Here is a 21,250-nt window from a genome sequence, read left to right as displayed (position 1 = left end):
CCCCCAAACCCAAACCCCCCCAAAAAAAAAGCATCTAAAGATTTGACCTAACGATCAATAACATTATTAAATATTATATTAGTTCTCATAAATGATATCGATCTATTCGATATCTATACTGATGAAACATAACAAGTACCACCTCGCGAAATGTCAGTTTGCTAATCTATAAAACCTGTTTGTTTCAAAATAGCATCCCTCAGCCTACTCAAATCCCTTCCTTTGAGTGTCCTTCCCACACCTTCACACACTGAAAATGAAGCCCCTCTTTTCTTAGCCAAATATTCATGAGGTGGAATCCAGGTATCATCAGCATCCACTTCCTCCTTGTCTTGAATATCCACTTCCTCCTTGTCTTGAATATCCTCATTCTTGTTCTTATCACCTTGGATTTTTGACCAATCCGGTATGTTCACGGGCAACGATCTTGCTGGTGATGGTGATGGTGGTGATGATGGTGATGGTGATGGTGATTTTCGTGAGAAACGCGGAGTAGGTATCAACCTTTTGGGCTCAGAGTGATGAGAAACAACATTAGTAGTGTTATCCCATATGTCAGATTCATCAAACTCAAATTGGAGATCATCAGAGCTAGTTTTTAGTTCCATTGATGCAAGGAATTGGAAGCTCTTTCTTGTAGCCATTTTGGGAATGATTAACTAAAAAGAATAATTGAGTTGTGTTGATATATAGGGTTCTATTTATTTATATATTTTGGTTTAGTCTAGTCAAGGAGGGACTTAAATAAGACTAGAAATCTTCTTATAGAATAGTGAACTTGGACATCTTTTTATTCCATATTCTTTTTTTATATATATTTTTCATGATTTCTGATATCTGTTCAGCTTTTTACTAATAGATTCGAATTCACGTCAAAAGACTGATATCTGTTCAGCTTTCACGTGAAAAATCTGATATATTTTTAACGTTTTACTAATTATTCTGAATTCACGTGAAAAGTTTTATATGAGTTAAATTTTTTAAATTAAAATACTTTAGTGTTTCATTGTTTTCTTTTTCTTTACTTGGTAATTTTTTTTTAATTCAATTTATAAAATAGTGTATTATTGTATTTCTTTGTTACACCATTTTCTTAGTTGCATGTTAATTAAAAAATAAAGATGTATCTTAATCTTTGTTTAAAAATTATTTAATTGATAAAATATACTATTATATTACATTTACCTAATTGTGAGCTTATTGTTATTCTTTTTTCTTTTATATTTTTTCCTTTTTAGTTCATAGTTGACTAGATTTACTATCCAAATTAGACCCCATGAAGCTCAATCTCAGATACGGTGTCCAAATATGTTAATTATAATAAGAAATTTAATTTTATTTCAGCTTCATTTTCTCTTTAATTAGGATTAGTGCCATTTGTTGAGTATCGGCATGAAATTTATTTGAATTCAATATTTTCAATGTAGAGCATATATTATTATATAAGAAATTAATATTTGAAAGCTTAATAATAAATATTAAATTTTAAAACTTAAATCTTGAATACATCTCTGAGTCACGATTTTAATCATCTAATCACGTAAATACCTAAGCATAGAAGTCGCACGATCCACGTGAAGATCTTATATTGCATTGTCATCTCTTCACAAGGTAATTCACATTTAGGACAAATATAATGGATTATAAAAATATTTAAAAGATAAATATACGAAAGTAAATGACCATGATTAGAACTTTATACTTTAATTAATTATATCTCAACTATTTATTTTAAACTATGTTATGTATCTCTAATAATTTAAATGTATTATATATTAACTCAAAATAATAAATAAAAGTGTACATGACCAGTAGGAGATCAACTTCGTCTCTGTACTGTATCGATATTGTATTCGATTCTCCAAATATTCACCCGTCAAATTTATGTTAATACATAGTTTATAACCACAATCTACTACTCATATGGGTATGGGGTGGGGGGAGGGGTCAGGATATGGGGTGGAGTAAAAAATGAAATTTAAAAAATTTAACATAGTTTTGAAAAATGTTGCAAGTGAGAATTGAACGAGCACTAGCGCATAAAAGATGTCTTAACAAACATTCAAGACATTTTAAATCACTAGGCTATAACAACTTATTATAGGTTTTATTTGCCATTTTCTAAGTAAATACGTTGGAGATCTAGTTCGAAGCTGAATAATCTTTCTTCATATCACTAGATGCTCTTAAATTGTGAAGACTGCTGAATTGTTTTGGTTGTATGGTAATATTCACATCTTATTACCAGAAAAAAAGAGATTTCCAAAAATATATAAACTTCGACTATGATTTAATTGTTATTACTTTCCAAAATTAGCTATGTATTTTCTCGTTTTATCGAATAAAAATGTCAGGTAATACGTGGATGAAAGAAAAGGTCCAAAAATGGACAAACAAAGATTGGGCCAGTGATGGACTTGTAAGTGGGCCTCTAATTTCCATGGGCCCAGTAGGCCCAGTCTATCAGTCCATTCCAATCATCATCATCAATATTTTGTAAGACTTGAAATGGGTGTCACGAGCCAAGTTCCAAATTAGGGATTAGGAGTAGAGTTAATTAGGTAACATAATTATAATTTTCATTAATTATCACTTTGCAACTTAATTTTATCTATTACATCCCCTCTCACCTTTCTCTGCTCTTGTACATATTCTAATTGATATGATTATATACAATTTATTCAGTCATACAAATTGTATTTCTTTAATACTATTGTATTTTTTGACACCTATGCATATTATATATAATATAGAGAGAGAAATATGCAGATATACAAATATACTCATTGATGTACAATTATCAGATATATATATATATACAAATATAAGCATTGATACATATGTATATCAGTTACATATATATAATTATCTGACAAATTTATAAATATAATTCGTCTTTCTTCACTCTGTGCCCTCTCTCACTTGCCTTTCTTCTCCCTTCCAATCTTACTCGTCTATATCCTCCCTCTAACATGTATCTATGAATTGTAATCAGTAAACTATAGCTATAAAACCTAATTAAATTTATTTTATTGGTTATTTACAATATTTCTTCATTTTTATATCTTAAACAAAGAAATGGTCATTAGTCATTATGTAATATAAATAACAAAAGTAGAAGATTGCGTATCATCAACAATTAACCAAACTTGTACTATAATATAATGTATATTGAAAAGGAAAATTTGTACTACAATGTTTGAACGATTAGAGCAACTATCTTTATTTAATATTTTGGTTATTAATTGGACTTTTAAATGATCACCAAAGTTCAAAAAAACAATTTTAAACCCTATCACGAATGTGTCTTAATTACTATTTATGTCTTTTTTCAAAATATTCGCTCATATCATCGTAATGTTCCTTTGACCTTTTATATTATTCTTTTATTTTTTTAGTTTTCTAACCATCAAAAAGAATTACTGTAAAATAACAAGTCTAATTGTAGCTTAAATGAAATTATAGTTCGAACTTTGAGAAACGGGAATGGATTGCTTTTTGTTGGGAGTATTTTATCTTTAACGTGAAACTTTTTAATTTAAATTTAAAATTATCAAATTCTAAAACGGATCGTTTTTTCTAATTTATCTTTCTAGTATGAAAAAAATGTGAATTTTGATAAGAAATACTTTGTCTATGTCAAAAATCTTATACTCTACTATCTTTTTTAATTATCATATTGCATTTTAACGAAAGTTTACATCGATAATTTTTTATGTCAAAATCTACACATGGAATTTCGTAAAACACTCAACTTTTGTATGATTATTTTAGTAATATAATGAAGTACAACAAGCAAGAACGTCAATGGATGCAAAATGTCAACATATAAAGGAAAAATCAACAAACATGTAGTCGACAACTCATCAAGCTTTATCTCTTCAACATTAAATTAATTAATTTACTATATGGTTTGGTTATTAGGGAAACAAATATCTCCTATAAATACCCCCATAAAACCAAATGAATGCAATTCATCAAAACTAGAAAATTTAGAAGAAAAGACTATGGAGAAGTTAACTCTTGTGGTTGTCTTCTTGCTTCTTGCATCATGTATGTTAATTTGCCCTTATTTCCCTCTCTTATTAATTCTCATTTAGGTTTTCTTCGATACAGGAGAAAAATATTTTCTGATTTTTTCATGTTTGGTTGGTGAAAATATTTTTTCTTTAATAAAATTTATGTTTCCTTGGTGAAGATATTTTTTCTTTAATAAAATTCGTTTTTTTAAAAAAAGAAGTTCCTTAATTATCAATCTTGAATTAGTTTGTTGGAATAGTTGCATAGTATTATCTCTTCTGATTCTTTTTCATGTTTGATTAGTGAGTATATATTTTTTACTAAATCTCATAATTATATGTTTTTACTTTCACTATAACTAAAACATGCAAATTTTTGAAGGAATCGGTTGAAAATTAACTCATATGAAATGTTTTCAACAGACTTTCTATCAAGTAAATATTTCAAATGAAATTCACATATTTATATTTTTAGTAGTATTTTCTTTTTCCTATTTATTCAGACAAAAATTAATATTTAACCATTCTATATGAACAGTGATTCAACCTCTCACGGCTCAATCCGGTTGCCCAGGTTTGATTTATAAAACTCTTCTTAATTTATCATATAGTATATTGCTAAATTATTTGCCCATATATAATAATTCTTACTTATTTTTTTCATAAATGTATAAATTATTACAGGAGTGAGAAAAGAAACATGGCCAGAACTTCTTGGTGTACCAGCAAGATTGGCTAGGGAAATAATTCAAAAGGAAAATCCAAGACTAACTAATATTGGAAATGTACAAAATGGTTCACCTGTTACACAAGATTTTCGATGTGATCGAGTTCGTCTTTTTATTAATATTTTGGATATTGTTGTACAAGTTCCTCGAGTTGGTTAACAAAAAAAAAAATATTTATTTGTATACGGAGAAACATATTATTTGTTTCGAATGTATACATCAACCAGCTTATTAGGTCAAGAATAAAATCTGGAGCCGTATGATTAGTGTGCTCCGGGCTTGTAATTCAATATTTGGTGATAAATAAATGTGGCTTTCTTTTATTTTGTTATTATTCTATTTTAGTCATTTTATTATTTGGATTAATTAAAGCATAAGTAGTTATTTTGAGATAACTTCCAAACATATTGTAGATGGAAGTTTTCGTAATTCCTTAATTAGAGAAGTTCTTTAATTTCTTTAGTTTAAAAGGGATGTCTTATCTATTAAATGTAATTAGAACATGTTTGAAAAATTTGAGATCATATTAAAAATAAAAGTCTACTCATTTTTAGGAAGAAATTCAGGCATAGTTTTCTTAATTAGAGTAATTAACTTGCACCAAGAGCATTTCTATAAGTAGTTATTTTGTTTTTATTCATTTTATTATTTGGATTAACTAAAGCATAAGTAGTTATTTATTACTTTTTCAAAAAATTGAGATCACACAAAAAAACTTTAAATTCTACACATTTTTAGGAAGAAATTCCACACATTTTTAGGTATTACTTATAGGATGTGTTATTTTTTCTTCCCAAGTCTGCACGGAATTTGGTAAAACACCAAACTTCTATACGATTTTTTTGGAGAAATACTATAAGCTAGAATGTCAATGGATGCAAATTGCAAAATGTAAACAAATATAAATCAAGTCACAAATTGATCTCCTATAAATATCCCCATATTTAATTTTTTTTTAATGTAACTAATCAACACAATAAAAAAATTTCACATTTAATATGGAGAAGTTAACTATCATGGTTGTTTTCTTGCTTCTTTCTTCATGTACTTTATAAGTCCTTATTTCCATCTCTCATTATTTAATTCCCATATTTAATTTATAAATAAAATTCGTTTCTTTTTAGTAGTAATTTTACACATATTTTTCAACTTATTCAAACAAAAATTGATGTAAATTATTTTATATATGAACAGTCTTTATTCAACCTCTCACGGCTCAATCCAGTTGCCAAGGTTTGGTTTTTAAAAGTTTTAAAACTCATCATCTTATCATATATTCATTTATATTACTATTATGTTTTTTTTGATAGCTGGATAAGAAATAAGTTATTCATGTATTTATACGATGTTTGGTAGATAGATAGAGATTAAGTTATTCATATATAACATTAATATGAGATTTGATTGGTAATTTAGAAATTCGCATAACTAATACATGTATAAGTTATGAGATAATCTATATACTATTTTATGCGAGATAGAAGATGGAATATTATCTATAACTAATTCGCCACTATAACTACCAAACGACTACATGTATGAAATAATACATAGATTTACTTAAAACTAAACATGTACATTACTAATATCTACATAACTCTAACCAACTATCGAACGATCCCTTCCTGATTGTTTGTGTATATCTAATGTTTTTTTTTCTTCTTCATATATGTATGAATTTATTGGAGCCGTATGGTTATAAATAATTATAAATAATTGACGATAAACTCAATTATTATTCCAAAAGCCTTAATTTATCCCATTGTCAATTATCTAGTTAAGCGTATACCGATATTTAAAATGTAAACATGGGTCCTATGAAATTGAAAAACCCAAATTTATATAATATAATGTATTGAAAAAGAAAAATTGTATTAATAGAATTAACGTTTGCACGATTAGGGTCACTTTCTTTGTTTTTATATTATGATTTTTGGACTTTTGATAATCAAAGTTCAAACTTGAAAATAGTGCTCCTTCTATAGGTTGAACAAAAAAAAAATCATGCTAAATCATTTCGAAAATTTTTATATCAATTTCTAACTTTTTTCAATGATCATTTGCTTAAAATACCTAAGCTAAATACTATATAAGTATTTAAAAAAAATGTCCGAGTTCACTAGTCAAAAATTGGGAATTCTATATTATTAGGGTCGTTTGGATATGATTAGAATATACCCAAAAATTGATATTTTTTTTATATAATTTGAATTTCTTAAATTGTGTTAAATTTTTTTAATAAATATGCAAAATCTCATAATTTGTGAAACTTATTAAAACTTCCTCAACTTAACTCTTATACAATCTTGTCAAATCTAAAAAATGTATCTAATAAACAAAGTATTGAAATATCGTAAGAAATCGCATTAATTTATAAATCGCATATGTTCATGTTTCTTTATAAATAAATATTTATCATTACATACCATTACAAACTTTCAGATTCATATAATTTTATTAAAAAAAAATAATTAGTACAGAAAATCAAAATAATAGTAATGATAATTTATCCATGTCAAACACGGATATTTTATTGCAAAATTTAAAATGACAAAAAAAATATAAAACATAAACTTATGAATCAAATTTTATTTTAAAATGATAACTTAGAAATTTGAAATTCGAACCCTAATTAAATCGTATGGTCAATTTCTAACAAAGTCGCTCCTTACATACACATTTTTTTTAAGAGAAAACTTAGACTCATAGCAAACACTAAAATTAATACAAGTACTTTCATGATTAATTAAAGCCTAAAAATCTTGACATTAGTATTATTTATATGGATCAATTTGCTTAAACCTTACGTGTTGGATTTTTTCTCTAAATAACACGTTATATTGTAAAACATTCAACGATAATACAATTTTATTTTAAGTAATGGAGTACTACAAGAACATCAATTTATACAAAAAGTCAACAAATAAATAAAAATCAATTAATAACAGCCTATGGTAGACAACTCATCACACTTATCTTGAACATTCTTTATTATTAAAAATATGCTATGATTGCTTAATAAAACACTAGTTTTTCCTATAAATATCTCCATAAAAACCAAATGAATCTAACACAAATAAAATTAAAGCAAAGTAAATTTAGATAAAAGACTATGGAGAAGTTAACTCTAGTGGTAGCTTTCTTGCTTCTTTCATCAAGTAATTAGTCCTTATTCTCCTCTCATTAGTTTCCATTTTTTTCCCTTTCGCTATTAATAATTCGTGAATTTTTAAAAGGATCTTAGAAATTTCATGACGCATCTTTTAGTAGAAGTTTTTTCACATTTATTTGTACTTATTATCGTAACGAAAATTAATTATTTTATGAACAGTCTATATCCAACCTCTCACCGCTCAATCCATTTGTCCAGGTTTGGTTAATAAAACTCTTCATCTCGTGCTTATAGTAATTCCTATATATTATTATAAATTTATAATTATTATATTACCTAATTGTTTGTGCATGTATAAACTATTTTCATCATATATGTATAAATTAATCATAGGGGTTAAAAAGGATACATGGCCAGAACTTCTTGGAGTACCAGCAAAGTTGGCTAAGAGAATCATTCAGAAGGAAAATCGAAGACTAACTAATATTCCAAATGTACTCAATGGTTCTCCAGTAACAAAGGATCTTAGATGTAATCGAGTTCGTCTTTTTGTTAACGTGTTGGACTATGTTGTACAAACTCCCCGAGTTGGTTAATTTGGAGAGAAAATTTACTCATATCGAGTGTTTACGTCTCAAGAAAATAAATTGGAGTTTAATGCTCCATGCATGTAATATACTATTTGGTAATAAATAAGTGTGGGTTTAAATATATCCTTTTTTTTTAAATGAATTTTATTGATCGCGCAAGCTAAAGACAGTATAATTAAATGTTGATCAATATTTGATATATAGAACATTGATACAAGCCTACTCATTTTTATTACAAGAAAATTCAATCAGAAAATAATAAAATGTTCAATAGATAACTGGTACAAGACTTGCAAAACTGCTAATTAAATAATGAGAAGGTCGAAAGATTATTAATAACATTTATAGGTGAGTAAATAACTCAATTATAGTTGTTTTATTTGGTAACAATTAACATCAATACTAATAGGATAGAAACAAAATCTCTTTATCGATGTGTCTGCTTCATGTTGAGAGTATTTTTAAAATTTTAATATATATATTCTAAAAGTGCTTTTTAGACGTTTTTTGATAATAGATCAATGAAAAACTTATCAAATAAATAAAACCTAACATGAATAAAATATATACTCATTAAACATTTATCGAATTATGCAATACCGCTTTTAATATATATATATTATGATACGTTGATTTAATCCAAAAAGTTAATACTATTAAAACATACATGTTAATTATGCATGCATGCAATCTAAAACGAAGAAAAATTATAAGCCAACCGCTAATACATACAATTAAGAATCCTGTTCCATTCAATTAATCCATTTAATTATAACATAATTAACCCTTTGCCAATTGCCATTACCACAAAATTAATTAATCCCTTTTACCCATGATCTTTAATTTGGGAGATAAATTTTGATTTTGGGTAAAAGGGTAGAAATTATTTAGATGGGTAATACCGGAAGTAATGGTATGAATGGCCGGAGAAGAAATTACAGCCACCGGCGGAGCCACCTGCCACAACCGGAGATCACCGGTAACAGTTACGTATTTGCCGCAGCATCGCCACCATATTCTTATCAGCAAAATCCTAATACGACACCGTATTATCAGTACCCGGGTTATTATCCGCCGCCGTATGAACAGCATTCCCACCACCATATGAACCCTAATTATGCAAATTGGGTTAATGGCGGTTACCCGTGTGAACCACCCATGATACCTCCAACGCCTGCACCTTATGTGGAGCATCAAAAAGCTGTGACGATACGTAATGATGTGAATCTGAAGAAGGAGACTCTAAGGATTGAGGCGGATGAAGCTAATCCTGGAAAATACCTCGTCGCTTTCGATTTCGACGCCACCGTAGCTGGAAGGTAAACATTATCCTCCCTCTTGATGTTCTACCTGCATTGGGCCCGATTCACAAATTAACCTCACTAGTAAAGAAGTCGAAATGTAGTACTTACTGTTTCACCACGATCATTGTTGGTTGTTAAATGTCTGTAAATTTGTATATATTATCCATGAGGTAGTGGTAAAGTATGTCTGCCAAAGGTCGACCCACCTTTGTTAGTGGGATGCATATTAACTCCGGAAAATATAATGTGTATATATATATATATATATATATATCTCGAGAAACTTTCAGAAACTGAGATATAATGCAGAGTGTATACATGCATGAGGAGCATATGAATTGCCTTTTTAATTTCCTTTTTCTTGTATGGTTTTTCTCATTTAAAGACGTAGGTGAGTTTGTTAAATGAACTGCTGATCTTTCTTGACATGCATTTGAGTTTGTTCAACATGTATTATTTTGTAATTCAGAACTTTAGAAACTAAAAATTTTGGCTCCGCCTCTCCTTGCACGATGTTGTCTACTCTGAGAGAGTAAAAGTACTTTTTTGTTGTTGTTGTTGTTTAATTGCAGCTTGACTGTCATTTTCTTTGCAAAAGAAGGTGAAGATTGTTGCTTGACTCCTATGAAGGAAAGTTTACTTCCACCAATAACCATTCAATTTCAAAAAGGTTTATCTCAGAAATTTAGGCAATCCTCTGGAACTGGCATTGATGTTTCCATGTTTGGAGAGGCAGAATTGTGTAATGCAGATATATATCAGCTGGCGGTGAAGGCAGAGGCATTGGAGGATGGAAATGTGTCCACAAATTTCCAGATTACTCAGGCAGTTTTTGAAAAGGAGAAAGGCGAATTCAAAATTAGGGTGGTGAAGCAAATCCTCTGGGTCAATGGCATGAGGTATGAATTGCAAGAGATTTATGGCATTGGGAATTCAGTTGATAAGGACTTTGATGGAAATGATAATGGGAAGGAATGTGTCGTATGCCTTTCTGAACCTCGAGACACTACTGTACTTCCATGCCGACACATGGTATGTATTTTGTAGTCGAATCTTAACACTCTTCTTCATCTTTCTTGTTTAAAATGATTGTGATGTAACACTATTGATGGATATGAAAACTAAATGTGCATCTTAAATCCAGTGCATGTGCAGTGGATGTGCACAAGTTTTGAGGTTCCAAACAAATCGTTGTCCTATTTGTCGTCAGCCAGTTGAGCGATTCTTGGAGATTAAGGTCAGCGAAGCTGCTGAAGAGTAAGAGTCGCGATAACCACCATTAATGTATAAAAACAGGGGCGAAGCTAGAAGCCTGAATACAGGTCTCGCTGAACCTAGTAACTTTTGCTCTTACACTACACTCTACAGTTGAAAATTGTGGCTCCGCCTTGTATAAACATATTCCTTTTTTCCTCAGTATCCAGTGACTGAAAAATGATGGAGTTTCCATCAAGTAAATGCGGTAAGTTCATCAATTTAGTATTTTACGCCCTTATTAATACTCTCCCTCTCGTTCCACTTTGTTTCGCACTATTTCCTTATACATTTTTATATTTAAGCTTTTTATAGCCGTACAAATGTTATATGACATGTTTAACTCCAGTATCAAGTCAAATTACGTCAAACAAAGTGAAACGATTGTTTATTTTAACATTTATTTTTTATTTTTCCAGGGGAAAGACCAATACACGGAGTTAAATAATGTATAGCAATACCAGATTTTTCATTATATGTATTAACACAGTCTGAAATGGTTACCACAAGGAGGTAGATGGCAATTTGCTGATTTGAACTGTACTTAATTAAACAAGACAACAAATTACCAGAATTTGTTCTGTTTTATGGAGTACTGAATAAAATATTTGTGCATATTAAACGAATTTTTAAACTTAGAAAAGAGCCATATTAAAGTTACTTGATTCTACTGAACTCGTAACTCAAATCCTTCTTTTCAGTCTAGCTTGGCTTAGATAGCAGAAGCTACATAGTTAGTTGGTATGTTTGTAGACTGAAAAGCTACACAGTGGATATGTTTGGACTCAACTGCAACACATCATTGTAGTTATGGAAAAATGATATATGACCGTGAAGAAAACATGACAACTAATATGAAAAACAAGACAAAGCATTTCGAAAAAAAGAACAATAACAACGAAATAATGATTCACCTCCTTCCAATATGACCCTAAATCTTGTTCTTTGCAGGTTGTTGCCTCACCTAACCAACAGGCAAAAGAAAAATTCGATGACAGAGAGCTCTAAATGTTTCGTACAATGAGTTAATCCAATATAAGTAATTGTCAACCAACAGTTTCTTAGCAAAATTGGCTGAAAACAAAGGGAGGAAATAGGAATTACATATCTCAAGAGACAAACCTCAAATTATTTTTGCCTATCATACTTACAAGCTGCTTCGACACTCTTCTAACCTCCTGATGTTCCCGACAGCATCTTCATTGTTTGCTATACAATTAGTTGGTCAATCTCAGTGCAAGCAAATCTGAAGACAAATAAATGGTTACTAACATTTGTAGATGGAGCTCCATTTAGTGAATACGCCGTTCTGCAACCCCCTCCCCCAAACACACACACAATGTGATTACTGTTAGGTCATTGCTTGAAACTTGGAACTGACAACCTTTCCTGATATCGGTGGCTTCTCCTTCAAACTAGTACCTAGTAAAGACTCTGAGTTGCTAGTTTGAGTTTCACCAAACTCTGGTCTCACCCAAACCTTTATATGCCCCTCACGGCAGATAGTAAGAACTGATTCCTGAGTAAACATCACGCCAGAGAGTGGTTCAGTGTGAACACGGTGACTGACCAGGGGCGATAGCTTTGGAACATCTCGCATGCTTGGAGCAGGCTGCAGCGTACCAACAGGGCAAGCCCTATCCCAATGAGAGGACTGACTCCCCGTGCTGTAAGTTGGTGATCCACCATGAGGACGGCGCATTGGTACTACAATTTCATCCATTTCCAGATCCCATAAGAGCAATTGTGTGTCCTACAAAGAGGTATCAAGTCAGAAACAGCTAGAAAGGAGATTGTCAAGCAGAAACACCACAAAACAGATCAGTCTTTCAAAATCATTTTATGAGCAAGGCAAGAAAAATATTATGGAACACAGAAACATTTAATCTTGAATGAGCAAATTAAAGACCAAGTAAAATAGTGACATGTAAACTCAAAAATATGAGCCTTTTATTTTGAAAATGTACCTGACCAACAGAACCAAATCGGTAGACCACATTTTCATCTGTGCCATCTGAATTTGGTGCTGACCAATATGAATCAAATGCCACACCACTGACCTGCCAGACACAAGTTAAGAGAATAAGGCATGAATGCTGCATAAAAACCAAGGTAAGTAATAACTGCTCAAAACTCACCCAGGAGTTATGCCCCTCGCCCCAGGCAACAACTTTACGTTCTTCCATGCTCCAAACCTGAACTAGGTCATCTTCTCCACCAGCTAAAACGTACTTTCCATCCATGCTGTTGGTTCATGTACAATCAGTATAGATACTCTTTCTAGCCAAAACAATAAAACAACATGCATTCATTTGTGTGTGGGCATCTGTGGGAGTAGGAGTGGGCGTAGGAAGGTGGGAGGGGAATGTGTGCTGCAAGGTCCACAAGGCAAAAGTGACTTCAAGTTACAAATATGTCACGCACAAAAAAACCATAAACACTCACCTCCAAGCACAACATAACAGAGCACCATAATAGCTTTTTCCACCACATATAAGCTGTTCATTTTTGTAGTCAAATATACGCAGATAACCTGCATTAGATCAGTCATATTCAGTAAAGGTAAATCATCACAACAAAAGATATAATAGATTCACAAGTCATCTCATGATGAAAATACCATCCCTCCCTACAGTTGCAATATACGCCCCATCAGTTGAGAAAGCAATGCTATTGATGGACCCTTGGCAAATATGCCATCTAGCTACAGGATTCTGCATATAAAAGCCAAATGGAAACATGTGAAGGGAAGAAATTAAAACTGTAGTTCTTAGATTTGAGATCTAGACAGACAAATATGTTTGTCTTACCACAATCAATTAGGAGGTGCTAAATAGAATGCCACAATGAATGGCTAAACTAACCAACACATTCATCTAATTTTGGTAGAGCAGAAGCAGACTAAATGTTTTTATTCCAGAGAAGATAAACATAGAACATGCTTGTCAACATATAATGGAAAAAACTGGTCCAGTGTTTAGGAAGATGATTTGTTTATGTTTTACTGAGCAGTAAACTTGCTTCTTTAGGGATTATTTGGTTCCCGAACAGGTTATGAAGGGATTATTTAGCTGTGAATAATAACGTGAGGAATGCTATGCACCGAATAATATTGCAAGAACTGTCATGTAGTAAGAAATAATGTAGGGATTGCTATGCCGGGTCAGGGATGCCTCTTTATGCATTTTTGTCTTTAGGTACTCTTATCTATGTTTTGCTAATACAATTAGGAGTCGTTTGGTATGAGGTATAAGGTATAATAATACCAGAATAAAGTGTAGGATTATTTTTGGTTGGAGGTATTAGGTAGTCCATGGATTATTTATCCCACCAATTTTGCTATAGTGATGGGATAATTATCCCATATACATGTAGGAATGACTTATCCCGGGATTAATTATCCCGAGATCAATTATCCCGGGATTAATTAAACCGGAAAAACTTGGTCCTAACCAAACGTACCCCTTACTCTTATTCTGCATCCTCCTACGTAAAATAATACTCCCTCCGTTTCAAAAAGAGTGGCCTAGTGTGACTTGTCACGGAGTTTAAGAAAATAAAGAAGACTTTTGAATCTTGTGGTCCTAAATTAAAGTTATGTCAAATGTACAAAATTGCCCTTTAATCTTGTGGCCTTAAACATGCTACGTGGAAGCTGAAATTAAAATGTACCAAAAAGGAAAGAGGTCATTCTTTTTTAAAACAAATTAATGCAATATTAGTCATTGCAAGATATGATTGATTTGTCTCATACTTAATATCCGAGAGATAACTTAATTTACGAACAGAGACTGTATTACTAATTAAATAACAGCCTCAACATACTGAAAGCAGTTGACTGTACACATGTCTTTCATCCACCTTGTTTATCTCACAGAAGGAACATGCTTGGGCTTTCTGATAGCTACTCTATAAAGGTTAGGATGTTGTTCTTAAAAGAAAGCGGGAATATATGAACCAAGAAATTTCCAAATGGTTGAAGGTAAGCATGAGAAATTTGATAATCTCTGTACTGATACCAAGGGACATCATCAAACGCTGAAAAAAGAACTATATTCACAAGCAAAATACCTTACTATAACGTGCATGGGCGACTGAAAAATGAGTTTGATCTTTGATGACAGGAAATGAGGGATCAGCAGATCCGTCTTTGCTCTGAAATATGACAACAAAAATGCACAGTGGTCTAAGAAAAGTAGAAAAGATGAGGATTATTGAAAAAGACCTGAAAATTGGTACACTCCCAATTAGTTTCAACACTTGCCTTATCATAGACGTAAAAATTTCCGTCCGCATGAGCAACAACAAAAGCCCCATCACTGTTGGGCACCCAAGTGATACTAGTACATCGACTGTTGAAAGGCAAAGTAATATATTAAATCTGCTCCATCATTATAGGCACCCATCAAAATTGATATACTAGTACATTGTTGGTCAAAAACAAAAGAAAATATTAAATCTGGAAAAGTAAAGATTATCTTCAACATAAAACCCTTCAGTAACTTGCCTTTTCAAATACGCAAAATACATAGACTGACATTTAAAGTTGTCGCCAAAGATCAGATAGACACTTTAACTATCCTTGGAACCAGATAACACCTCTTGTTGGCATAAGTGTACCTCATGAACACCCAAAGTATGATAGAAGTTACATGTGAGTAACGATCGCGGATAATGTGGCCGTTGACGAATCAAAGGACGACACATGATTTCTTGGTGGTTCTCGGATGACCAAGTGTCTATGGAGTTAATGGTGTGAAAATCATGTGAAGAATGTACAGAGAGTTTGTTTTTGTATTGTGTGGCAGCTGATGGGTTTTGTTGAAGGAGCGCTTTGGAGTGGTGGATGATGGATTGGAGGCTAAAGATGGTTATGGGAGATAAAAGTTAGTCGGTGGTGGTGACGGCAATGGTACAGGTGTGAAGAGAGAGAAAATGTTGATGGAAATTAAGGGTAAATAAGAATTTCCATGTTTTTAACAGTTGGAGATAAATTATAATATATCCAAAACGATAAAGAACACTAGTAGACTTGTGCAAATGAGAGGAATCTATTTGGTCACAAGGATAGTTAAGGTATCTATGCTGAGATTGACAGCTCTAGGTAGCAACTAGTGTACTTCACTTTTCAATATCCCATGACGCAGGAAGCAATATGAATATTTAGGAGGTGGGTGGCAGGAAGGTAAGGGAAGGATACTGTTCATGGAGCTAATATCACGACTCTCATTGTCTTAGGGTTGTGTGGTGAGCTTCAAGTTGTCTACCTTGGTGAGATTTCTAAAACTGAAAATTCTAAAACAGTCGTCTTGATATCCTAATATCTCCAACTAGTTTGGAGTGAGCTGTAGTTGATTGAATGATTGATTTCACTCTCATACTACAAAGACTATCCTAATTCTCTTTCTTTCCCTTGGTACACAAACTGGAAGGGGGAGCAGCATAGGGATCAAAATTCTTGAAGCATCACTACAAGAACTTTGAATTATGATTGCAATACATTTATAAGACCGCAGAATGTGCTTCTAAGGTTACTCACTATTACTTCTGCAACATAATACCAGAGAATCCCACAAGTAGGGTCTGGGGAAGGTAGAATGTAGGCAGACCTTACCCCTACCTCATAGAGGTAGAACACTGTTTCCGGAGGACTCTCGGCTCAAGTGCAGCAAATCAAAGTAGGGACAAAAAGGGAAAACAACAGTGAAGAAAACATAGCAACTAAATAAGGAAACAGTAACAACAAAATAATAGTGAAATAATCAGAACACCATTAGAAACAAATGATGATAGAAACCAAAAGCAAGACACTACAAAATACCATGACAGACTCCACCAAACCTAAACCCGTCGAGAACCAAGACAACATTCCACAACCTACTAATCTTTAATCGTAATCCTGACCTCCACACCTTCCTATATAAAGTCATGTCCTCGATAACCACCTCAACTGCATTCATCATCCAATTAATCTTATACTAGATTGCGCAAAGATCCAAAGAAGGCTACCATTACAACCAATCAAAAACATAAGCAACTAAAGATCTCAGCTTCCAGCTTTATTAGTAGGAAAAAATTGTCACTCTAATAGTTCTCAAAGAATGTTCTAGGAAACACGCAATTATACTAGTTGTAAAACCATACATGACACAGCTATGACGATTCGTCTATTTAACAAAAAATAACTCAAAAATAGGATGCCAAGCCCAGACCATTAAAATTATCCCAAAAAGACAAGATAAATAAGATAAATAAATAAAGAAAAGTGTTACAATTCCAAAATAGTATTCATAAGAATAACAAAGACGGTTGAGTTCAGAGCCTTACCTGTTGTTAACAGAACCATCCTTGTTGTAATGTTGTGCCCCAATAAGCTTCTTCCCAACATCTTGCATTTGTTGACGTAGAGATACTGAATAAACTGCAAAGCAGATGTTGTAGGTAAAGCGTGAAGTGGAAGATTGAAGTTGTACGTCAAGTAGAGAGAAATTTACCATCTCCGGAACTCAACCCAATGAGCAAATCATGTCCTTCCTTTGCATCCGGATCAAATGCATGGCAAACAGGATTTGAATTACTGAAGTGTATTGACTTTATAGGATCCTACATTTCCAATGAACCTCTCAGAATTCATATATTCAATCTTTTCTATCTCAAAGAATAAATATAGTTGATAACAATACCTTATCTCGAGAATTCAAATCACTAATAAAAATTGTGTCACCAACATTGAATATCAAATAAGTCCCTTTGCCATCGAAATTGGGAATACTACCGGAGTTATTTGAACTTGTCACCCCAAATGATCCAGCTCTACCACTCATACCACTGACAGACTTACTTCCACCATTTCCTCCGACAAAACTAAGTGACTTACTACCATTTCCACCACCTAACAATCTCGCTGCTGCTGACTTAACACCACTGGTGACTCCAAAACTTGATGTCGAGTGAGGCTGCGCCTGAATGGGCTTATCTTTGAGAGGAGCTAGAGAAACCTGAAAATCATCTCGGGACTTCAATAGTTGGACTAATATTTAGGTTGTTTTGACAATACAAAAAAGGCAGAACGAGCATTAGCTAGTAGCTACTAACTAAATCTTATCAAGCTGATATCTCAATGTAAAAGCCGCAACTGCGTGGATACATTTCCTTCATTTAAAGGGTTTATTTCAGTCATTTATAGAAGAAAGCTCTTCAAGTAAGCCAGGACCCAAAAAGTTTAAAATTGAAGACATAAGGCCTGAAATGAGTGTAAGCACTGAAACCAAAGAAACTTCAAATAATCTCTATACTGGGACTGTCAAATTAAAGCATTAAGAAATATTTCTAAAAATTGAATAAACTGAAACTAATTGTTTTTCACAGGCTCTCAATTAACTTCAAAAACAAAAGGTAAAAGGACAAAACAATTGAACTTTTCGCAGAATAATGAATTATTAAACCCCATAATCTTCAAATCGACCATGCTGGCCAAACCCATTACAGATTCCGCTCAAAAGATCGATTTTACAAAAAGGGGCAATCTCAAAAATCCAATTTTAAGCACCATATTTTTTTTAAAAAAAAAAATCCCAAAATAACATAACTGGACTAAATTAAGAAAGAAAAAAGAACAACCCTAGAAAGGGGTTTACCTGAGTAACAGTTTTGCCATGGGAAAAATGAAGAAGACCAGCAGGATAAGTCTTCTCATTATGAAGCTTATATTTTCCTTCTGGGGTTTTGAAATAAGTCTTCAACCCAGGAGATTGTGCGGCGTTGTTTGCCGATGCCGGCGACATCATGCTATTACTATTACTATTACTACTGTTGATCATTCTTAGAAAATACCAATCCAAAATTCTCAAACTAACACATGTAATCAGATCATTTTGTACCAATTTTTGATTCTCTGTGTATAATTGTTTAAGCGATTATGGAGTTGAATGAATATAACTTTGAAAAGGGTGAAGATTTTGACTTTTGAGGAGAGTTTTGGGAGCTTTTTGGTTGAAGCGATGGACGGTTGGAACAAGTCTAATAGCTAGTTATTCTTCGTTCTTCTTCAATGCTCTCTGTTTTGAGTGCGTTGAGATTAATTTGGATTGAGGGGAAGATCCAGTCTTTTCTTTACTCTATGACTTTGCAAAGTGTGTTTGGAAAATATTCTCTCTATAAAAAATGTTTTATTAGAAAAAAATAAATTTTCTTTTTAATATTTGGTAACGATATATAAACGTATATTTTAATTTTCAACTTAATTTTATTTTATATTTATGTATTTTAATTTTAGATGTGCAAAATTATGAATTTAAATTTGTGTAAAATTAAATAAATAGATATATCTTAGAATACTGCGTAAAGTATGTATACTTACTTGTTTAATTTTATACAAATTTATATATCAATCCATTTACACCTAAAATGAAAAGGCGTAAATGATAGTTTGAGAGCAAGTTGAATAACTCGTAAGCAACAAAAAAAGAAATTATTTCAAGCCTATAAACTCGTATTTTCGAGATATGGTCAAGAGTGTCTAATATACCATAAGAAGGATATGATATTTGAGGTATTCAAATCATAATGGTCATATTTAAAGCTTTGAAATCAAGTAAGTTGTAATAATAAAAACTGGTAAAACTTCGCATGTTACTTTGATTAACTTCAAGAATTTTAGGTTAAACATCTCAGATTTTTTCTTTCAATTTATACAGAGTGAGAGAACTCACGATTTATCAAAACGAAAATCTGCAAGTCTAGTTTCCAAGACACTAAATCATTTGTCACTGTAATTTCACAATAAAGATGTATTTGTGTTTTTGCAAGATGACGCAAGTAAACACGTACCTAAATCCATATTGAAGGAAACTTTAAAGCAATATCTTCTTCGTTATTTTCCATATTTTTTACGCTTTAGATCGTAAGATAGAACCTTAGAATTTCACCTTGCATTATCTTTGGTTGTTGATTTTTTCTTGGGTTTAAATTTTTTGCGGGTTATACTTATTGCCTATGGCCCTGCATTAATGTTTACACGGCTATATTGATGCTTATAAAAATATTGAAAGATAGTAATTGTCTATGGGCTAGTACGATAAGTTTGTTACTTGACTCTCTTACTTTTGACACATAATAATACATGCCCAGTTTTTCAGTCATCTTTCATATTTGGTACATTGTTTTGTACATACACATATATTATATAGGTTCAATTTATAGGTTTATATGTTTCTATATATCATTATGATCTCAACAGTCTGCATAACATTACTTTGATTATAGATATCACGATTGTCTCAAGATTCTCAATGATCCACATAAGTTATAGCTTTTATTCCATATAAATTGTTGGAATTATCCGAATATATTACAAGTTATGTTGACAGACATCTTGTTGAATAGTGACTTATTTTTAAATCGAGATATTCTTATTTGTTATAATGCGCTTATAACGGATATAGTTATCCAACAAAAGACGACTCAGAATCAAATGTACACTATATAACAACTACTTTTTATTTGTCTTGAAAAAATAAATTTTTATTTTTGTTTATCACTTTTAATATACTTATTAAAAAAGGATAGTTAGAGTAATTTTTTTATGGGAAAATTATGCGGCTAAGTAAACTTATATTATTTAATTACTCATCATAGCCATAGTTTGCTATAATTACCACTCGCGACTAGCATTATACATTAATTATGTGGGCTGACTTCGAGTTTGTATAATTAGTCATGTTCGTATATGTATAGTTCACCAGGATATACAAATATATATGTATAATACACAATTTTTTAACCTATATACATATCACCTCTCTCCCACTCTCTGCCCTCTCTCGCTCGCCGCTCTCCTCCCTTTCTCAATCTCGCTCGCCTCTCTCCTCCTTCTCCCAATCTCACTTGCCATTTATACAAATGTATATGTATAATATATAGTTATATACAATTACATACATACAATTTATCTCTCTGTCATTCTCTGCCCTCTCTCTCTCGTCTCTCTCCTCTCTATCCCGATCTCGCCGCCTCTCTCCCAGTCTTGCTCGCCTTTCTCCTCAGTCTCCCAATCTCTCTTGTCATATATAAATATATATGTATAATATACAATTATCTAATCAATATACATATACAATTCACCTTTCTCCCACTTTTTTGCCCCTCTGTATCGCCTCTCTCCTCCATATAACATATAACTATAAATTGTAATTATCAAACTATAAATATAAAAAATAATTAATTATTTTTAAGTGGCTATACG

General features: G+C 31.9%; 5 protein-coding genes across 5 annotated transcripts; 3 read left to right on the top strand and 2 right to left on the bottom strand.

The window, feature by feature from the left end:
• Window positions 1-40: 40 nt before the first annotated feature.
• Window positions 41-671, bottom strand: LOC107001990. The gene has a single exon (XM_015199928.2). The coding sequence runs from the start codon at window positions 642-644 to the stop codon at window positions 162-164; it is 483 nt and encodes a 160-aa protein (XP_015055414.1). The 5' UTR covers window positions 645-671; the 3' UTR covers window positions 41-161.
• A 3,278-nt stretch (window positions 672-3,949) lies between these two features.
• On the top strand, window positions 3,950-5,078 carry LOC107001741 (trypsin inhibitor 1-like). Its single transcript, XM_015199716.2, has 3 exons — window positions 3,950-4,053; window positions 4,558-4,593; window positions 4,704-5,078. The coding sequence occupies exons 1-3, from the start codon at window positions 4,008-4,010 to the stop codon at window positions 4,904-4,906; spliced, it is 285 nt and encodes a 94-aa protein (XP_015055202.1). The 5' UTR covers window positions 3,950-4,007; the 3' UTR covers window positions 4,907-5,078.
• Window positions 5,079-7,818: 2,740 nt separating this feature from the next.
• LOC107001811 (trypsin inhibitor 1-like) lies at window positions 7,819-8,584 on the top strand. The gene is made up of 3 exons (XM_015199772.2): window positions 7,819-7,905; window positions 8,079-8,117; window positions 8,253-8,584. Exons 1-3 carry the CDS (start codon window positions 7,860-7,862, stop codon window positions 8,453-8,455), a joined length of 288 nt encoding a protein of 95 aa, XP_015055258.1. The 5' UTR covers window positions 7,819-7,859; the 3' UTR covers window positions 8,456-8,584.
• A 640-nt stretch (window positions 8,585-9,224) lies between these two features.
• On the top strand, window positions 9,225-11,645 carry LOC107002433 (probable E3 ubiquitin-protein ligase LOG2). Its single transcript, XM_015200464.2, has 5 exons — window positions 9,225-9,768; window positions 10,326-10,785; window positions 10,898-11,075; window positions 11,171-11,215; window positions 11,427-11,645. The coding sequence occupies exons 1-3, from the start codon at window positions 9,341-9,343 to the stop codon at window positions 11,012-11,014; spliced, it is 1,005 nt and encodes a 334-aa protein (XP_015055950.1). The 5' UTR covers window positions 9,225-9,340; the 3' UTR covers window positions 11,015-11,075; window positions 11,171-11,215; window positions 11,427-11,645.
• A 236-nt stretch (window positions 11,646-11,881) lies between these two features.
• Window positions 11,882-19,145, bottom strand: LOC107002432 (probable catabolite repression protein creC). Its single transcript, XM_015200462.2, has 11 exons — window positions 18,645-19,145; window positions 17,691-18,005; window positions 17,502-17,610; window positions 17,335-17,428; window positions 15,272-15,359; window positions 15,079-15,162; window positions 13,628-13,721; window positions 13,453-13,540; window positions 13,146-13,251; window positions 12,975-13,067; window positions 11,882-12,760 (listed from the first exon to the last, which is right to left on the bottom strand). Exons 1-11 carry the CDS (start codon window positions 18,825-18,827, stop codon window positions 12,359-12,361), a joined length of 1,656 nt encoding a protein of 551 aa, XP_015055948.1. The 5' UTR covers window positions 18,828-19,145; the 3' UTR covers window positions 11,882-12,358.
• Between the last annotated feature and the right edge of the window lie 2,105 nt (window positions 19,146-21,250).

Source organism: Solanum pennellii, chromosome 10 (genome assembly GCF_001406875.1).
Source record: "Solanum pennellii chromosome 10, SPENNV200".
In the NCBI taxonomy this organism is placed as follows: Eukaryota; Viridiplantae; Streptophyta; class Magnoliopsida; order Solanales; family Solanaceae; genus Solanum; species Solanum pennellii.
The sequence above is the reverse complement of the archived record's forward strand: the minus strand, read 5'-3'. Positions and strand labels throughout refer to the sequence as shown.

Excerpts from the sequence above, each read along its gene's own strand:
- LOC107001990 (XM_015199928.2), bottom strand. The coding sequence starts at position 644 with ATGGCTACAAGAAAGAGCTTCCAATTCCTTGCATCAATGGAACTAAAA.
- LOC107001741 (XM_015199716.2), top strand. The coding sequence starts at position 4,008 with ATGGAGAAGTTAACTCTTGTGGTTGTCTTCTTGCTTCTTGCATCAT. Across the intron at positions 4,054-4,557 it reads CTTCTTGCTTCTTGCATCAT|TGATTCAACCTCTCACGGCT; the intron begins GTATGTTAATTT and ends CTATATGAACAG. Across the intron at positions 4,594-4,703 it reads GGCTCAATCCGGTTGCCCAG|GAGTGAGAAAAGAAACATGG; the intron begins GTTTGATTTATA and ends AAATTATTACAG.
- LOC107001811 (XM_015199772.2), top strand. The coding sequence starts at position 7,860 with ATGGAGAAGTTAACTCTAGTGGTAGCTTTCTTGCTTCTTTCATCAA. Across the intron at positions 7,906-8,078 it reads TTTCTTGCTTCTTTCATCAA|TCTATATCCAACCTCTCACC; the intron begins GTAATTAGTCCT and ends TTTTATGAACAG. Across the intron at positions 8,118-8,252 it reads CGCTCAATCCATTTGTCCAG|GGGTTAAAAAGGATACATGG; the intron begins GTTTGGTTAATA and ends AATTAATCATAG.
- LOC107002433 (XM_015200464.2), top strand. The coding sequence starts at position 9,341 with ATGGGTAATACCGGAAGTAATGGTATGAATGGCCGGAGAAGAAATTAC. Across the intron at positions 9,769-10,325 it reads GACGCCACCGTAGCTGGAAG|CTTGACTGTCATTTTCTTTG; the intron begins GTAAACATTATC and ends GTTTAATTGCAG. Across the intron at positions 10,786-10,897 it reads TACTTCCATGCCGACACATG|TGCATGTGCAGTGGATGTGC; the intron begins GTATGTATTTTG and ends TCTTAAATCCAG.
- LOC107002432 (XM_015200462.2), bottom strand. The coding sequence starts at position 18,827 with ATGATCAACAGTAGTAATAGTAATAGTAATAGCATGATGTCGCCGGCA. Across the intron at positions 13,722-15,078 it reads CCCATGCACGTTATAGTAAG|AATCCTGTAGCTAGATGGCA; the intron begins GTATTTTGCTTG and ends TTTTATATGCAG. Across the intron at positions 13,541-13,627 it reads TGCAACTGTAGGGAGGGATG|GTTATCTGCGTATATTTGAC; the intron begins GTATTTTCATCA and ends GATCTAATGCAG.